The 17,577-nt window shown below is 38.0% G+C and overlaps 1 protein-coding gene and 1 long non-coding RNA gene across 7 annotated transcripts in view; one reads left to right on the top strand and one right to left on the bottom strand.

Moving 5' to 3' along the window:
* LOC134804314 (uncharacterized) overlaps positions 1-17,577 on the top strand; it is a 538,216-nt gene that overhangs the window by 259,122 nt on the left and 261,517 nt on the right. The gene's annotated exons all lie outside the window — the stretch shown is intronic.
* Positions 1-17,577, bottom strand: part of LOC134804270 (rab GTPase-activating protein 1-like) — a 111,507-nt gene that overhangs the window by 30,787 nt on the left and 63,143 nt on the right. For all 5 annotated transcript variants that reach the window (XM_063777253.1, XM_063777254.1, XM_063777250.1 and 2 more), the window contains 7 exons: positions 12,093-12,277; positions 11,501-11,635; positions 7,626-7,721; positions 5,878-6,038; positions 3,018-3,120; positions 2,334-2,490; positions 1,224-1,314 (listed from right to left, as the gene is read on the bottom strand). In XM_063777253.1, coding sequence (XP_063633323.1) covers positions 1,224-1,314; positions 2,334-2,490; positions 3,018-3,120; positions 5,878-6,038; positions 7,626-7,721; positions 11,501-11,635; positions 12,093-12,277 — 928 coding nt within the window. The remainder of the gene's footprint in view (positions 1-1,223; positions 1,315-2,333; positions 2,491-3,017; positions 3,121-5,877; positions 6,039-7,625; positions 7,722-11,500; positions 11,636-12,092; positions 12,278-17,577) is intronic.

The raw sequence follows: 17,577 nt of genomic DNA, 5'->3' as shown, positions 1-17,577 counted from the left end.
TTTCCATTCCTTCCCTTATATATGTTGCAGTCGGATCGTATAATCCACCGTATTACATTACGGCTAGCCGTTTTCAAAAACAGGGGCGTTTTGAAATGCGGAGGTTCAACGATTAGCCGGATTGAATGCGGCTGAATGAGAATCCGCCGGAATGTATTAAGCGCCATCAATGGCGCCATACGTTCTTCAACACGGCTAGCCGTAATGTAATAATGCTGCCTGACATAACAACAACAAACTATGAAAAACGCTGGGGTGTCCATCAAATCTGGTGTTCGTCGGACTGTTTCTTTTCAAAAAACATTTCCTTCACAAGTTAACTAGACGGAGCCCCGCTTCGCAGGGCTCCTATTTCTGAGCGTTTTGCCCTTCGGGCATCTGAAGCTACCTAACGAACCTAACCTACCTACCTATTGATTAGTGAGACGTCCGTGAAAACATTACACTTTGGGGAAAAAAGCGTAGGTAGGTAAGTAGGTTAGGTTCGTTAGGTAGCTTCAGATGCCCGAAGGGCAAACCGCCCAGAAATAGGAGCTCCGCTAAGCGAGGCTCCGTCTATTTAAGTTGTGAAGGAAATGTTTTGGAAAAGAAACACATGTAGTGCGGTGGGACCATGGTAAAAATAAATTAAATTGCAAACATTGTCAAACTCCGGTTACGTAGTCGACCGAAAGAACTGGTCACTCTACAATCTAAATAGTAGTACGATGCGGCTAAACGTAGGCCACCTTATTGAAGAACGTATCGCAATGACAATCCGGCTAATCGTCGAACCGTCGCATTTCAAAACGCCCCTGTTTTTGAAAACGGTTAGCCGTAATGTAATACGGCGGATTATACGATCTGACTACGACATAATTATATCCACGCCATTGGGGTGGCGTTTGTAGTGTAGCATTATTATTTTCCATCGTATTTTCACGGAAACGTACGGACGTGTCATGCACAATCATTATTATTATTATTGATTTAGTGTCTTGGAAAATAATTGCTATTTCAGTCAGTCTCGGTACAACAAGTACTGAGGTGGACTGAATTAGCATGACAAATACGAACGTTTCTTAGAAAATACGATGGAACACAATTATGCACAACATCTGTATCTGGTTGTTAAAAAATTGGCTAAGACTAGCTTTTTAATATTATAACATTACAGAATACAGATCTTTATTGGTAAAAGCAAATTTTACAGGTAAAAAAAAATATAAAATATGAAAGCATACCTCCTGAGAACATTGGCCCAGTTCTCGAGCACCTCCTCGCCGCAGTCTTTTGAGACGTCGCCGGTGCCGCTAAGCATGGGCTCGTCGCCATCTGGGATCAGAAATAATCTTGGTATAGCTCGTCCGGCGTTTTAATACTAAACAGCCATACAGACATAAAGATAAGCTAATGGGTTATCTATTGTAAAAAATAATGTATATATAAATAAAGCTAACGTAATAATATTTAGTAAGGTCCAATGTCAAATAGCATCACTAAAATTGCAAATGCAATAGAAAATATTGGAGGGTAGGGTTGCAACAATCGGGAATCTCCAACCAGTATTCCGCGGGCACTGATTAATGCTATTTGCAAACCAAACAGCGGTCGACGGTCGTCAGTTTGGTTTGCGGACAGTGTAGTGGTTATGTTTTATTATTTAACTTATTTAATACATATTTGACAACCCTATGCAGGTGTGAAGATATATTTTGTTTAAGAAACAAAAATAATTTTAAGTTTTAAGGGAAACTGTGTTTGTCTAAATTGACATTACGACTTATCACCTTTTCGAAGTAAAAATGCAATTGTAACAAGCTTTAGTAACACTTTAAACTCTCGCGTTTTGTACACATATTTAATTACACAAACGGGTCTACCGCGATATAATTTCATTGTTTTTACCTTTAATTCCACAAAACAAAACAATTAAACAAGCTTTAGTGTCATTTACTATTATTATTTAATCGTATGGCAAACATGATAATTGTAATAATAGAAACATTGTAAGTAATTAAAGATCCACACATAGAAGAGCCATTTACTATAAAAACGGCGCATAAACTATAAGTGCGTGTTCGCAGTTCGAATTATGATGACCGTGAGTCAGTGAGTGAGTGTGTCAGTGACAAAACTAAGGAACTTTGACGTGCAATAATTCTTAAACTAAGTTGAAATTAAATGGTGTTGGGAATACCTATATCTAAATCATACTACGCCCTGTATGTCACTGAAAATTCAGGGTCCTAGCTTTGAAAATGGTCTGAATGATTTCGAAAAAAGGATGGTACGGCCGTGCCTCTTTGTTTTGCCCGACTTGGCAGGGGTACTGCCGTGCCCCCGGATGTTACCTGAGTCATCAAGGGGCGAGGACGGCGCGGGAGCGTTAGAGAGCGGCGAGGGCAGCAGGCTGGACAGCAGGGGCAAGTTGAGACGCGAACGGTCGAATTCGCCCGATGTTTCCACGTTGGCGACTTCATACTGGAGCATGCCTTGGGCGTCTACCGTCTAGAAGAAATTAATAAAATAACAAATCCCCTACGTTCTATTTCTCTTCAGAGCTATTTATCCCACATGGACCACATGGTGATAGGGTCAGCTTTCCGTGTCTTTCGTTTCCACTTCGCCCAATCCTTGACGTCGTTTTCGGATACTTTGCACTCAATCATACAAAACCCCCTACGCTAAGGTCAATGTGGCTAATTCCGTCATAGGGACTATTCTGTCCACTAGGTTTTTCTCGAACAACGAACAACATTGATAATTTCGTCGACAAAGCAGCGATTGCTTTTAGTTTCAGTAAAAAAACCGCATCTAAATCGGTCTATCCGTTTGAGAACTACAATGCCACAGACAGACTGACATATAACACCCCTCTTTTTTTGTGTCGGGGGTTAAAAACCATCAACGCTATAGTCTGGCAAACCCAATTTGTCAGTAAAGTAGAAATAATACTCATTCCTTTTTTTATGCTGTCTTATGAATCCGACAAGAAACTTGTTTTAATTTAACAAACTGGTGTTTTCAGGACTAACCTCTTTCAAATTGATGATGAACTGTTGCACCAGCGGTCTTTTTGAGTAGTACCAGAAGCGCTCAGTCGGCGGATATATTTTCACCGGGGTTTCAATCACCAGCCTAAAAATAAAGAGTTGTATTATTTTTAAACTACATATTTCCATTCATCTAAGCGCAGTGTGTCTTTTCTCTATGCCCATATTAACTAAATATTTGTGGCAGTGCCAATTGGAAATTAACTTAACCCTTTAATGCATGATTTTTTCTTTTTGCCTGAAATTAATATATGTATCACTTAATTGTTTGCCGATTCTAGGAAAAATAGTAAAAAAAATATAACTTTTATTTTCACTGCGAAATCAGTGTTAGAAGTTGAATTGGCTAAATCATATTTATGTAAATATGTAATTTTCAGTAATAGATATATATATATATATATATATATATATATGGCGCGAAACGTTGTGGGTTCGTCCTTAACCAGGTTTTTGGTTCTTTACAGGAGCCGGGAGCTTGTGAATTTTTTGGAAGAGCTTTCGAATTCTTTTGAAGAGCTTTCGATTTCTTTTGAAATTCATTTGAAGATGTTTAGAAGTTGTAATATGAGGCTGTGGGATCTGTACCACGCCATCTGCAGCGGCCGGCTCCAACCAGGTTAGCGGCCAGCTTCCCGGGGAAAGGCGAGTTCGCTCCCCGCTGCTGCAGTTCCAGCAGCAGTTTTTGAGGTCGGTCTGTTGCATAACTTTTGAGTGGCATTCGCCACCAACTACAAATTTAAAATGGTTAATTATGATTTAATTTTATTCAGTTTGAAGTTTTGAAAGTTCTGGTGCATAAAACTTAGGTATTTCGAAATTTAGTTTTTAGTTTTTAATTAATGGGTGTAATCCCTTATAACTAGAACCTGTGAAGCGACCCACCTTACCACTGAGCATTTAACAGTAAATGATTAGATTAATAAAGTTTGTTAGATATAAATTTGTTTAATTGTTTCTCCTCCTAGCTTTCCTGCAGCAAGGTTTCCGTTTAGTCTATTTAATTTAATTTTGATTTAATTTTATTTTGTTAACATGGCTGTTTCCATTTTCCGTCAAGCCGGAGCTTTTCTTTTATTTATTTTACCCCCTTACAAAACAGCCGTGTTACAATGGCTTATTTTTAATATATATATATATATATATATATATATATATATATTAATAAGATATATATATATATATACATATATATGATTTTTTTACTACCATTATAAAATACACATAATATAAAGTACACTATTTGTGATATACCTATGATAAAGTTTTTAAATATAAAATAATTACTAAACCCGAAAACACCGTTCAAAATCATTACTAAAAATTATCAACTTCTGCGGGCTCAGCACGGTTCCATTTTTATCGACTATCACTATGCGCGTCCCTTTCGCACTTACATACTTGTTAGAACGTGACAGGCATGGTGACAAGGGATAAAAACGCGACCGTGCTAAGCCGCCTGGATTTTTCCAAGCTTTCCGACTTTTCGTCTTAAAACGAATGTAATTTTTATAAATTATAAATATTGCGTAAATTTAACCCTTAAATCATCACCCTACTACTTGACGTTTGGTTTAAAGGTGCGTTCAAGAACGTAAGCCTTTTTTTAATCTGTGAGCTGTCTAATGCTTTGTAGACATTTGGCAACACTATGCATTTAAGGGTTAAGCACATCTATTACAAGCAACTGGCTCAGTTAAATCAATATCTTCTAGCAATAAATGGGTCAATAACATGACCCGTAAAGATAAGCCAACTAGTTCTACTCGTAGACGGCGTAGACCCATCAAACTATCAATAATTATCAGATTAAAATTAATTAATTTATTTATTTACGAATGGCGAAATATAGTGTCGGAGGCCAAGATCCACTTCGGGTCGCTGAGCCAGCGATGTAAGTAGTAAGTAAGTAAGGATATTAACAAACTGGGCATATCCCAATTTTTCAGAAAAATAACTTGTCATTGGGATCCAAGCCTACAATATACATATATGAATATTGAATATAATGCGTATGGTCAATTATATTAACAAAGGTCATGATGATTGTCAAGTCCCATTACTGAAATCACTCCATTGCCACCTAGGGTGGTATTCCATCTGTCCAATATCTTGGTCCAATATCATTGCATCTCACTTTTTCATTAAGCATAATGGGAGACAAAATACACATTGGACAAAAAAATTGGAAAGGTGGAATACCACCCTAATATATTCTGGAGATGAGTGCCATGGAGACGTATGCAGGCACGACTGGCGTTCACCACGTCGAAAGGGGCTACTAGGGAGTCCCTTGCATTTTATTTCTAATCTTTTGATTTAGTAAATCCATAATATTAAAAAACCAGACAAGCGCGAGTCGGACTAGCCCACCGAGGATTCCGAGTATTTGTTGTTATAGCGGCAACAGAAATACATCATCTGCGAAAATTGCAACTGTCCAGCTATCACGGTTCATGAGATACAGCCTGGTGACAGACAGACGGACAGTGGAGTCTTAATAATCGGGTTCCGTTTTTACCCTAAAACATTACACTCTATAGTTCGTTTTTTTTAGCATTAGAAAGAACTTGAAAGAAGGTAAGCGATCTTGACGTCTTTTAATTGAAAAACGCTTTTTAAAAATCAGTAGGTAACTATAACTTATGAAAGCAGAAAAATATAAATGATCGTATTAGATTCATAATAGTTACATATTTGCCGTAACTTATTTTTAAAATGTGTTTTTCAATTAAAAGACACATCAAGATTGTTTTCCTTATTTCTAATGCTAAAAAAACGAACTATAGGGGTTCAGGCGTTCTACAAGTCCATTTGTAAGGAGATGGCGGCTATGTCTTACCGTAGCGGATCCGGTATGCCCCTGATAACCAGGTCGAGGGCAATGGACATGTATGATGGGGCGCCGTCGCCGCTTGCAACGTTAAAAGCGGCTAGGGCGGAGTCCCCGGCGTTCCAGAGGGCGCAGCCGGAGCACCCTGACACCCCTGAGGAGCCGCTGACCTGGATTGATAAAGGAGAAGGTTAAAGTGGTATGTTTAGTATAGTGTTTTAGTAAAAGCGTGCCACCAAGGAATCAAAACATTAGGTACAAATAAAGGACTGGACGCCGTCCTGTTGGTCATCCTAAATATCGTTGAACAGATAGAGTGGAGGCAGATCTCCGTGAGCTCGGCGTCGGCGAAAGCTGGCGTGATCGTGATACCGATCTGAACCGAGCAAAGTGGCGTGCTCTTGTGTTGGAGGCCAAGACTCATTTTGGGTCATCGCGCCAGCCAAGTAAGTACAGGTAAAGTCTGTTCAAAATGCGACACACTCTATAACATGTAACTACATATTTTTAAGAAATTACTTCGAGTTGTTATTTGAAGAAAGAACAGCTTTGTTAACAGATTAGTAAGTTAGGGTTTTGTTTTCAAGAACTTATTCTAATTATGACTAAGGTCAACGCGAAGAAGACCGTTTATAAGTAAAGACCGTCTACAAGCTACTTCGTCGCTTTTAACTATTGCGTTAGTACACATAATCTACTTACAGAAGGTCGGTAGAGAAGGAGTGAAGGGTAGACCCTACTATGTTTGAGAGACGTACGGTCGGTGCCCCAACTTAAGTACTCAAGTTGCCATACTGATTGTATAGAAAAGTGGACCTTATGTTAGGGAACCGACTGTACGTATTAGGGCTTCCAAATACCGGACTTCTTTCAATACCGGTATTAATACCGAAACTGTCTTCATCAATACCGGGATCCCGGTATTGACTATGAATCGCTTAAAAATTTGAGTTTTATTAAAAAAAGGCTCACTGTAACACCAGATATGTATGTCCTTAGCTTAGGCACATAATAAATAATAGTACTAGGTACAGAAGACTCACTCTCTAACAAAACGCGTCTGTTACGATCAGAACCGATATGGACGCTAGGTGGCGACAGCGCCACGCGCGGCTTATGGCTAGCCACCAAAATTGGTGTGAAACGGATGTACTTGCAAAGCGACGAAATCACGGAGTGAGCCACGCCTGGCTTAGGATATTAAACAAAAATCACCATCTGCAATAATTATTATTTCACCCTCCAGGTTGGCAATCATTTTGTCACATTTTTAGTTCAATCAAAGTGTTCAAACCAGCCAATAACTAAATTCAAATTTGGCACGAAAAATTGGTGTGCAATGAATTGTAGTATGGCAGCCATTTTAAGGACGAATTATATTCATATCATATCCTGAACATCAGAATTCATCACCAAATATTTATCTAACGCATATGCACAGATCTTGTTTCAATTAAATGATCTTCTCTAATTAAATGGGCAAGTAATCTTCTTGATACAGCCGAATTTGATCATTTTAATGGATTTTAAGCGTTATAATCGGCACATTTTCCTTGTTTTTGAAAATACCGGGATCCCGGTATTGCATTAAAAAATACCGGTATTGAAAAACGCGTTTAAACAGACGGGATCCCGGTATTTCGGGATCCCGGGATCCCGGTACTGGAAGCCCTAGTACGTATACATATACGAGGCCCAGCAATACATTTTATATACAGGTCTTCCCCACATTGGCTTTACTCTATACTATCTCTTACCATTTCGAGGAGCCTCATGTCCGGGTGTTTAACACCTCGCGCTGGAGCCAGTAGGATGCCAAAACAGCGCTCGATGTATAAGCCTCCATATGGTACCTGGATAAGACAAGTAGGTTAAGATAGTGTTAATAATTAATCCTGTGACCGCCAAATACGTCGAATGACGCGCGCCGCTACAGATCAATATCAACCTTCGTGCGTTCCGACAAGGTTCACGATGACGCGCCGCGTAGCCTTCAAAGGGTTTAAAAGGTAAAAATTAGGATTGAAAGAGTGTTGGACAACCTTGAACCTACAAAGAGCTCAACTACAATTGAGTACCTAAATTAAAAAAAAAAACAACGGGTTGCACTCCGGGAGTGACAACATTGTAACTCAAAATATTAATAACAGCGCCATCTAGTGCAAAATGTCTGCAGCACTATGTATAATTGAGGTTAACGCCATCTAGCGTTTCTTCGTCGCATTACTTGAAACCCCTAAGCACATCACTGTGAGTACTACAGTTATATTAATACCAGTTTGAGGGAAACTCACTAGATGGCATTTAAATCAAAAAAACACATTGACATTGTCCGTCACACGTGACGTCACGCAAGCGCCCTGCGCCGCCTAAACGAAACAGCAGGCTCAGGCATACATTTTCGCCGCGCGGTAGAAAGAGAGGGTTACGCCTTACGCTGTCTCGAGTTTAACATTTTTTCCCCACCTCAAAAAGTGCACAGCGCCGCTAAAGAAGTTTTCACTTCGAAAAAACCTTTTCACCTAGAAGCCACTCCACTCCCTCTACCTGGACCGGCAGGGAGCTGCTGGTGACTCGGAGTAAATATCTATGGAGTGGAGACGCGCACTAATTTCTATCTGAAAAATTCTGTCGTTTTTGGCGCGGGGGACGAGGTAACGCACACAAATAATGTTAACACTAATGCATTTTTAGCATGCGTCGCTACACACGCACACGACAAAATTATCAAACACTAGCAAAAACTATATTCACACAAGTACAAGAACAAACACAGACAACCCTGTCCGTGAACGAGATGACGTCAGTTCTAAATAAACCTAGATAGTGCGAGGGACGCGCCGATAATATTGTCGATATTTTATTGACAATGAATTTTAATTTCTGATTTTATCAATTATAAAAATAATACAATATCAAGTCTTTGTACCAGAATTTTACTAACTTTCAATTTTTGTATTGTTTAGATGTTATTTCTAATAGTTTGTCAATTTGTTTAGGGCAAATCTTGCAAGCTGAAATATAATGATTTTTTAATATCAGTTCATTAGTTAATATTTTACATGTTGGTTTACTTCTGAAAGCAATGCAATATACTATCGAGCATGCAGATCTGATGACAGAGATGGAACGCGGCCATAGGATGTCATTTAAGGGATATTGAGTAGGGGATAATTAGTATATATATCGGCGGTAGATCGTAAAATCGGGCATATCGAGATATTCCTAGGCATATCATGAAACGCCGCCATTTAATAATCTGCCTTTTGCATTTTTTGCCACTGCTATTGCTGCATTCTATGTGGCATTTGGAGCAGCATGCGTAGGTACTAGGTAGGTACTAAAATCATACACTACCCAAACACGTACTATAAGTAGGCTGTCAAGTGTCAAGCCATTTAAATGGTTATCATTTGCTAAAATTTAGGACATCCTACTTATTCGATATGCCTAAATGTTGAGGTTTGCACGGTATGGCTGGTGGTCACTAGTCAGATCATGACATGCCGGCGTTTCATGATCTGCTTAGGAATATCACACCTTGAAGTTAGCACGATATGGCTGGTGGTCACTAGGCAGATCATCATCTGCCTAGGAATATCACTCCTTGAGGTTTGTACGATATGGCTGGTGTTCGCTAGGCAGATCATAAAATGGCGGCGTTTAATGATCTGCCTAGGAACATCTCATTCTACTTATGTGCCTAAACGTCGGCAGGCATATCGTCAAACGATGAGGTTTTAACGATATGGCTGGTAGTCGCTAGCCTGATCATGAAATGGCGGCGTTTCCTGGTAATGTTTATCGCAAATAAAAGATTCTTATTCTTGTGCCAAGAGATATCTTGGTGGAAACCAGTTAAATTGATCGAAACCGAATTAAGAAATTACGTTCTCTCACCTAACCGCTTCGCATGGAACGATATAATACCGGTTACTCTTGGCTTTCAGAGACTCTCGGTTAAACTCATTGTCATACGTGAAAGTGATAGCAATACTTACCATTCTATCTCGCTTCGATATTTTCAATTTAACCGGTTAATTTCGTTCCACAAAATCGGAAGGCGAACGAATTTGGCATAAATCAGTATCTCAATAGAGCAGTTATTTAACCAGTAACCTTAAACAGAAACGATATCCTTTTCGTTCCCTGGTGAATGAACGAAACCGGTTTGAAGAATAAAATGGTTTCCGAGCCCTGGGTGTGCGGCGTAAAAAAAGATGGAAATATTGATTCTCCTAATTTTTGTTTATTTCAGACCCCGTCCACTCCCCTCTTACTAAGTAATAATAAAATAATAATAAAGTTGGTCAAGCAAATCTTGTAGAAAAAGGTGCGAAATTCAAATTTTCTATGGAACGATCACCCTTCGCGCCTACTTTATTTTTAAATTTGCTACCTTTTGCTACTGACAAGATTTGCTTGACCATCTGTATATTATTCATTATGTTTATATCGATCTTACCGATATTGGTTTTTATGGTGTCCCATCACTAATATTGGTACGGTGATACCAGAGTAATAAATTAAAAGTGCCTATTTATGGAAAGTGACAGCCGTAAATACCTTAAATTAGTAAAATATTTGACATGTTAAATAAAAATATATAGCTGGTCAAGCAAATCTTGTCAGTAAAAAAGGCACGAAATTCAAATTTTCTATGGGACGATATCCCTTCCCGCCTACATTTTTCAAATTTGCCGCCTTTTTCTACTGACAAGATCTGCTTGACCGGCTATATGTAGAAACTAAAGGAAAAATTAATTTTCATAAAATAGTCTGTCGGTAATTTTACGTTATTTAGGGGTTGTGCACAAATCACGCGAAATGTTTTCGACTACTTTTTGATCCCTCGTCCCCCTTTTCTTTATTCTTATAGATCTATTTATTTGATTAAATAGATTAGGTTGATATGAAACTAAGGTGTTATATAAAAATAATGTGTTACATAAATTATATAATAAAAAGCAACGCAAATAGGGCGTATTACTGCAATGTTCTGCCGCCAGAGTGTAGCACTAAGCAGCTAGTAAATTTTCTCTTTTCTCTTTATCGCTCAAATATGCAATAGTGATAGAGAGGTTAGATAACGAAATTTAAATTTACTTGTTCCGCGGCGGACCCCCAGATACGCAGAATTTCGCATAATATTCCCTATTAGAAATTCTACTCGTACCTAATTAATATTTAGAAGGTCTTCTTTAGAATTACCCTAAATTAGATCTAATACCATATCACTGGTATCACTGTCAGATTGACAATGTTTTTTAGTTATTTGCAAAGTTAATGCACTATTTGATAATATTTAGATGTAGTAGTACTTACATATGATAAGAAACGTGTTCTTTTTGTAGACTAGACGTTTCCGATCTCATTTTGCACGAGAAAACGCTGCAATTCGGCATTTTCGGCTCCTATCATTCCGCTTAGACTGACGTTTGCTGAATGGCGTATGACGTGTGGCAACTAGTTTTATATAACCTTCTTGACCGGCGGCCGCGGACTTTTTCAGAGGGGAACGCCTGTTAATGGCGGCTCCATAGATATTTACTCCGAGGCTGGTGACCTGCTGAATATAGATCTGCTTTTCTCCTTGAGTACCTGCTGTAAGTCTCTTAAAATGTAGATTCACCTGGAACTCGTCTCCCTCGACCTGGACTGGCTGGGAGCTGCTGGTGACCTGCTGGACGTTGATGGTGACCTGCTTGTCGATGCCGCCGCGCAGTTTGAAGCCCAGACGCTCTTTAGGTACGTGGCTGTATGTGCCCTGTTGAAAGAAACAGTATTTAAAGTCCGTTTGACTATAGATAAATAAAATAAAATAAAAACGCGTTTAATACGATTTAGTATAGGTGTATGTAACTTGTTTTCACGCATTTTACCACGGTTAATACGATTTCCTGCTTTAGACGCGTTTTTGACTCTCAGCCCACGACTGGGCTACCCTAGTTACCTTAGCATCGGTCTCCTTGATCTCCACGTGCATGAGCTGCATGGGGGGCGCGCAGGGAGGGAGGTTGTCCGTGAGGGACCCGGTCATGGACGGGGCGGCGCTCAGCCCACTACTAGGCCTACACTAACCTTAGCATCGGTCTCCTTGATCTCCACAGTGTCCTCGAGCACGTGCATGAGCTGCATGGGGGGCGCGCAGGGAGGGAGGTTGTCCGTGAGGGACCCGGTCATGGACGGGGCGGCGCTCAGCCCACTACTAGGCCTACACTAACCTTAGCATCGGTCTCCTTGATCTCCACAGTGACCTCGAGCACGTGCATGAGCTGCATGGGGGGCGCGCAGGGAGGGAGGTTGTCCGTGAGGGACCCGGTCATGGACGGCGCGGCGCTCAGCTCTCCCACGACCGAGGACGCCATAGAGCGGGGCAGCGTGCGCTCGAACGCCTTTGCGAAGCATGCTGCAAAGAGGGAAGTCTGTTAGTAAATGATATAAGCATATTCTCTTTTATGATTTCTGGGTTGTTCCAATGGAAATTTTCGGTATGATTGGTCAAGTCAAGGTTATATATATATGTACTTGAGCGGCCCACCATATTTATATGAAAAATTGGCAGTGGTAGTCCTGTTTTATACTTTGAAATAATATAGAAAATCGGACTGAAATTGTTTTGTTATGAAATTGAGCGAACGAAAGGAACTTTCTGGCAATTCAATATACAGTGAAACCTGGATAAGTAGGATATCAAGGGACGAGCAAATTTGTCTCACTTAAACAGGTATTCCACTTACACAGGGTCGCAGTTAGCCAGGTATAAATAAATTAATGTCTCATGTATATAGTGTTCTATTAATAGAGGTGAGTAAAGAGGTTATTTCAGTTATAGAGGTGGTACTACTAACAATAAATAAAGGTAAAATAATCCTTGTACTTAAATAGTTGTACAAGTCTGTTTAAATTTTTATTCGAATTAACTTTGAATGATTCTACTTCTACAAAGGATAGATTTTGTTAAATTAAAAATAAAACGGACTTCATTGCGTCTTACAACATTAATAAAAAAAAAATAGTTTTTGGTTTTTCGTTTCGATAGTTTTAACTAGTTATTCTAACTAACTAAATAAAACTTGAAGTCGTTTAGATACAATTAACCGAATGCGGAATTTTTGGTTAGACTAAAGTCCAAGATATTCAATAAAGGCCAAGTTAGAGAGGTCATAGATTGACGTTATCTCAGATACAGAGGTCAATTCCTATAACATTCTTAAAATATAATTAACCAAACGTATCTGTCAAATATAGGTAAGGAGTGGTCCAGTAAAAAAGTAGCTGTGAATTATATGGTATATTTTTTTGCTAATTATGAGGCAGTTTTTTTTTGTAATTTAGTTAATATACTTAAAAATAAAAATATAAAATATAAAATAAAATAATATGGATAAATATGAGATTGTTTGAGTTTTCTCATTTTTATTGCAATGTACTTTGTAACTTTTTGAACAGTACAATTTGATAATATTTGTTGACCGTTTTCTACAATGCCACAAATGAACTTCCAATTTCATAACTTATTTTATGCTTTTAAGAACATCATCTAACGAATAAGCTACTCCAATAAACTGGAATTTATCTTGGGTACTTAGGAAGTCTCTCCAATCTAACCTATGACAGAGGTTTTTCTATGGAAGACAAATCTCTGTAAAAATGGCAAATATACAAAAGTAGAAATTCCATGAAAATTCATAAAAAAAAAAAAGTTTTATATAGAACGAAAAATAATTTAATAATGTATTAATTCGATTATCAAACTGATAGAAAAAACTATGTGTATGAGAAATGCCTTATAATTTCTTTCAAAAGACACTGTTCAAAAAGTGTCATGAGAGATGTAATATTAAACGCGTAAACTCTAATTCACCCTTTTATATGAAATACGAGTGTATTTAATTGTAAAGAATAGTATCTACAGATCACTATAGAAATAAGCTGCTTACAAATTATTACAAAATAAAATGAAAAATCCACATAATGTGCTGCTACTTTTTTTCCGGACCACTCCTTAGTCTCAGTAAAAGAGGTAAAATACACTCTCTGTCTCAGTAATAGAGGTAAATTTGACTATAAAATCGAAACAACTAATCCCAGTTAGAGGTCTGCTTTATCACACTAAGGCCCACTTCACAGGCACCATCCCAATAACCCGGGGTTAAGCGGTTAAACTGTTAACCCAGTGTCAAATTGTATTGGTAACCATGGTAACTCCAGGTTTAACGGGTTAACCCCAGGTTAGTAGAATGGTACAAGTGGGCCTTACAGAAATAATTCAATGCTAAAGTGTCTGGACCGCACCACGAGTCCCAGCTATAGAGGTTTCCCACTTATCCAGGTCCCACTTAACCAAGTTTCACTGTAATTAAAATTTCATTCCATATTATAGTTCAAACTAAATATTACGATCGGTATACTCAGTAAAAGGGTAAAAGATTACAGTAAAAGGGCTGCGGAAGGCATTTTTTTTTCCTACGTATCTCCTCCTCTCCTTTATTTTTCGGAGTGTTTAACTGTTTACTACAATTACTTACTTAATTTATATATTAGAGAATTGGAACGTACAGAACGCTTCGAAAATGACAAAGTGTATAATATTTACGTCCTTGACTTTAAATAGTTCACCTAGCGGAGACAGTGGAGTATGTAGAAAATAAACTGTATATACAAAAAATGTCCGTCTGAAACTGTCTGAGAGAATCCGATAATTTTTCACACTCAAGGTTTTCGTGGGTGATGAGTATTTGATGTTAGGTTGACACCATATTTTTTGGTGATGGTTTAATATTACGGTATTATCGAGCTAGGTCTTATTTACACTACATTTCATTTTTCGCTTTGTTACAATGGTATATGGTGAGAAAGTGTTAACATATCTGTTTATCGTTGACTGTACGTTACATAGTGGTAGAAATTATGTGAGCTGACTTTGAGTGCACGTTTTCAGACGACAATTTCAGATATAAAGCTGAAATTTTCAATATCAATTAAATGCGACAGGTTTAAGTTTAAGATAAAATAAAAATTGTATGAACAAAAATAAACAACTACAAATTTGTACCAAAAAAGGGCAAAAACGCATGGAAAAATCATTAAAACATTATATTTGAACTTTTAAAATGCCAAATTCAGTGTTTTAGTAAACATTTTTAATCTTTGATTTGGGCATAGTTCTATTTGTATGGAAATCGTTACCGCCACGCACTATAAATTATTTTTTTATTACGAAAAAATGTATGAATGCCTCCTTTAAAGTGATATTTACCAGAATAAAGAATACATGGGCTTCATCGTCCAATTTTTTATTTAGTGCAAATCGCCACACTGTGATTGTAACATTCCAAATTGTCACAAAAAAATAAATAACATTTTAATTTTTTGTGCAAAAATCATTTTTTTTTTGTATGGAAAGGTATAATAATTATTTCAAAAATGAATTCCTCGTTCCTAAATTATACGAAAATAGCATAGATTGGACCTGGGGAGCCGACCCTTTCACCCCCCCTATTTGGGGGGTATGCACGGTACATCTCGTGGTTACCGGGGCAAATCAGCTTTGTTTGACCTAAGGAACAATCATGCCAAGCGGCATCGCCTGAGATTAAAGTGCATGCTCAATGCCCTTACTCAACCTACTACTTGTATAATGGTAGTTAACGTTTCTAATGTTAGATGGAGTTTTACCTGTGAATGCGCAGCGAAGCGCTGCCATGTTTGCGTGCTAGCGGGGGGAAAGAAGCTAGCGGGTGTGGCTTACGAAACGCTATTCGCGGCTTTAGTAGGGCCTTAACCACACTACAGCTTCTTGATCTTTTTTGTCTTCAAACTTTCTGATGGATGCACGAGGCGAAGGTTGACTAACTATAGCTTGGCCCCTTTTTCGCGGGCAGGAATCAGCCACAGATCGAGACCCCTGCACTACACTATAGTTTAATAATTAGTGTAATTACACTAAAGTATGCTAAGAGCAAGATGTACCAACCACTATTAGTGGACTGATTACTAGTCAACTATGAAACTTCCCATACAATAAAATTTAAAAGGCTGCTATTTAACTGATCACCAGATTTAGTAAAATTTAATACCGAAAAAATCTATTTTACCACCCTAAAATAATGAATGATCACCAAAATTATAACACCATTTTAATGTGAAATGATTACCAATTTTATTACATTTTACTATCCTTTTAAAGGAAATGACACCAAACTAATCATTATTAACCCAAAAATAGTAAATGATTACCAAATTTCAAACCCCATTTTAATGTGAAATGATAACCAAATTTTTACATATTGCTATCCTATTAAAGAAAATGACACCAAAATAATCATTGTAAACCCAAAAATAGTAAATGACCACCAAAATCAGAACTCCATTTTAATGTAAAATTATAACCAATTTTTTTAATCTCGATATCATATTTAAGCAAATGACTCCAAAATAATCATTGTTAACCCAAAAATAGTAAATGACCACCAAAATTGTAACCACATTTTAATTAAAAATGTGCGAATATTTAATATAATTATCGTTATCCTATTAAATTAATTAATCCACTTCGTCACCTTTTTCTAGTAGCATTTTATTTCTGTAACAGTCGCAGTTCTAACCTAACCTAACCCATTTTTCTAGTAGCATTTCGTTTCTGTAAGGGTCGCAGTTCAAACCTAACCTAACCCACTTTTCTAGTAGCATTTCTTTTCTGCAAGGTTCGCAGTTCAAACCTAACCTAACCCACTTTTCTAGTAGCATTTCGTTTCTGTATGGGTCGCAGTTCAAACCTAACCTAACCCACTTTTCTAGTAGCATTTTTTTTCTGTAAGGGTCGCAGTTCAAACCTAACCTCACCCACTTTTCTAGTAGCATTTCTTTTCTGTAAGGGTCGCAGTTCAAACCTAACCTAACCCACTTTTCTAGTAGCATTTCTTTTCTGCAAGGGTCTCAGTTCAAACCTAACCTAACCCGCTTTTCTAGTAGCATTTCTTTTCTGTAAGGGTCGCAGCTCAAAGCTAACCTATCCCACTTTTCTAGTAGCATTTCTTTTCTGTAAGGGTCGCAGTTCAAACCTAACCTAACCCATTTTTCTAGTAGCATTTCTTTTCTGCAAGGGTCGCAGTTCAAACCTAACCTAACCCACTTTTCTAGTAGCATTTCTTTTCAGTAAGGGTCGCTAGTTCAAACCTAACCTATCCCACTTTTCTAGTAGCATTTCTTTTCTGTAAGGGTCGCAGTTCAAACCTAACCTATCCCACTTTTCTAGTAGCATTTCTTTTCTGTAAGGGTCGCAGTTCAAACCTTACCTAACCCAATTTTCTAGTAGCATTTCTTTTCTGCAAGGGTCGCAGTTCAAACCTAACCTAACCCACTTTTCTAGTAGCATTTCTTTTCTGTAAGGGTTGCAGTTCAAACCTAACCTAACCCACTTTTCTAGTAGCATTTCTTTTCTGTAAGGGTCGCAGTTCAAACCTAACCTAACCCACTTTTCTAGTAGCATTTCTTTTCTGTAAGGGTCGCAGTTCAAACCTAACCTAACCCATTTTTCTAGTAGCATTTGGTTTCTGTAAGGGTCGCAGTTCAAACCTAACCTAACCCACTTTTCTGATAGCCGTTTGGTTCTGTATGGGGCGCAGTTCAAACCTAACCTAACCCACTTTTCTAGTAGCATTTCGTTTCTAGAAGAATGATTATTTTAGAGTCATTTGCTTTAAT

Source organism: Cydia splendana, chromosome Z (assembly GCF_910591565.1).
Source record: "Cydia splendana chromosome Z, ilCydSple1.2, whole genome shotgun sequence".
Classification (NCBI taxonomy): domain Eukaryota; kingdom Metazoa; phylum Arthropoda; class Insecta; order Lepidoptera; family Tortricidae; genus Cydia; species Cydia splendana.
This window is presented reverse-complemented; position numbering and strand designations above follow the sequence as displayed.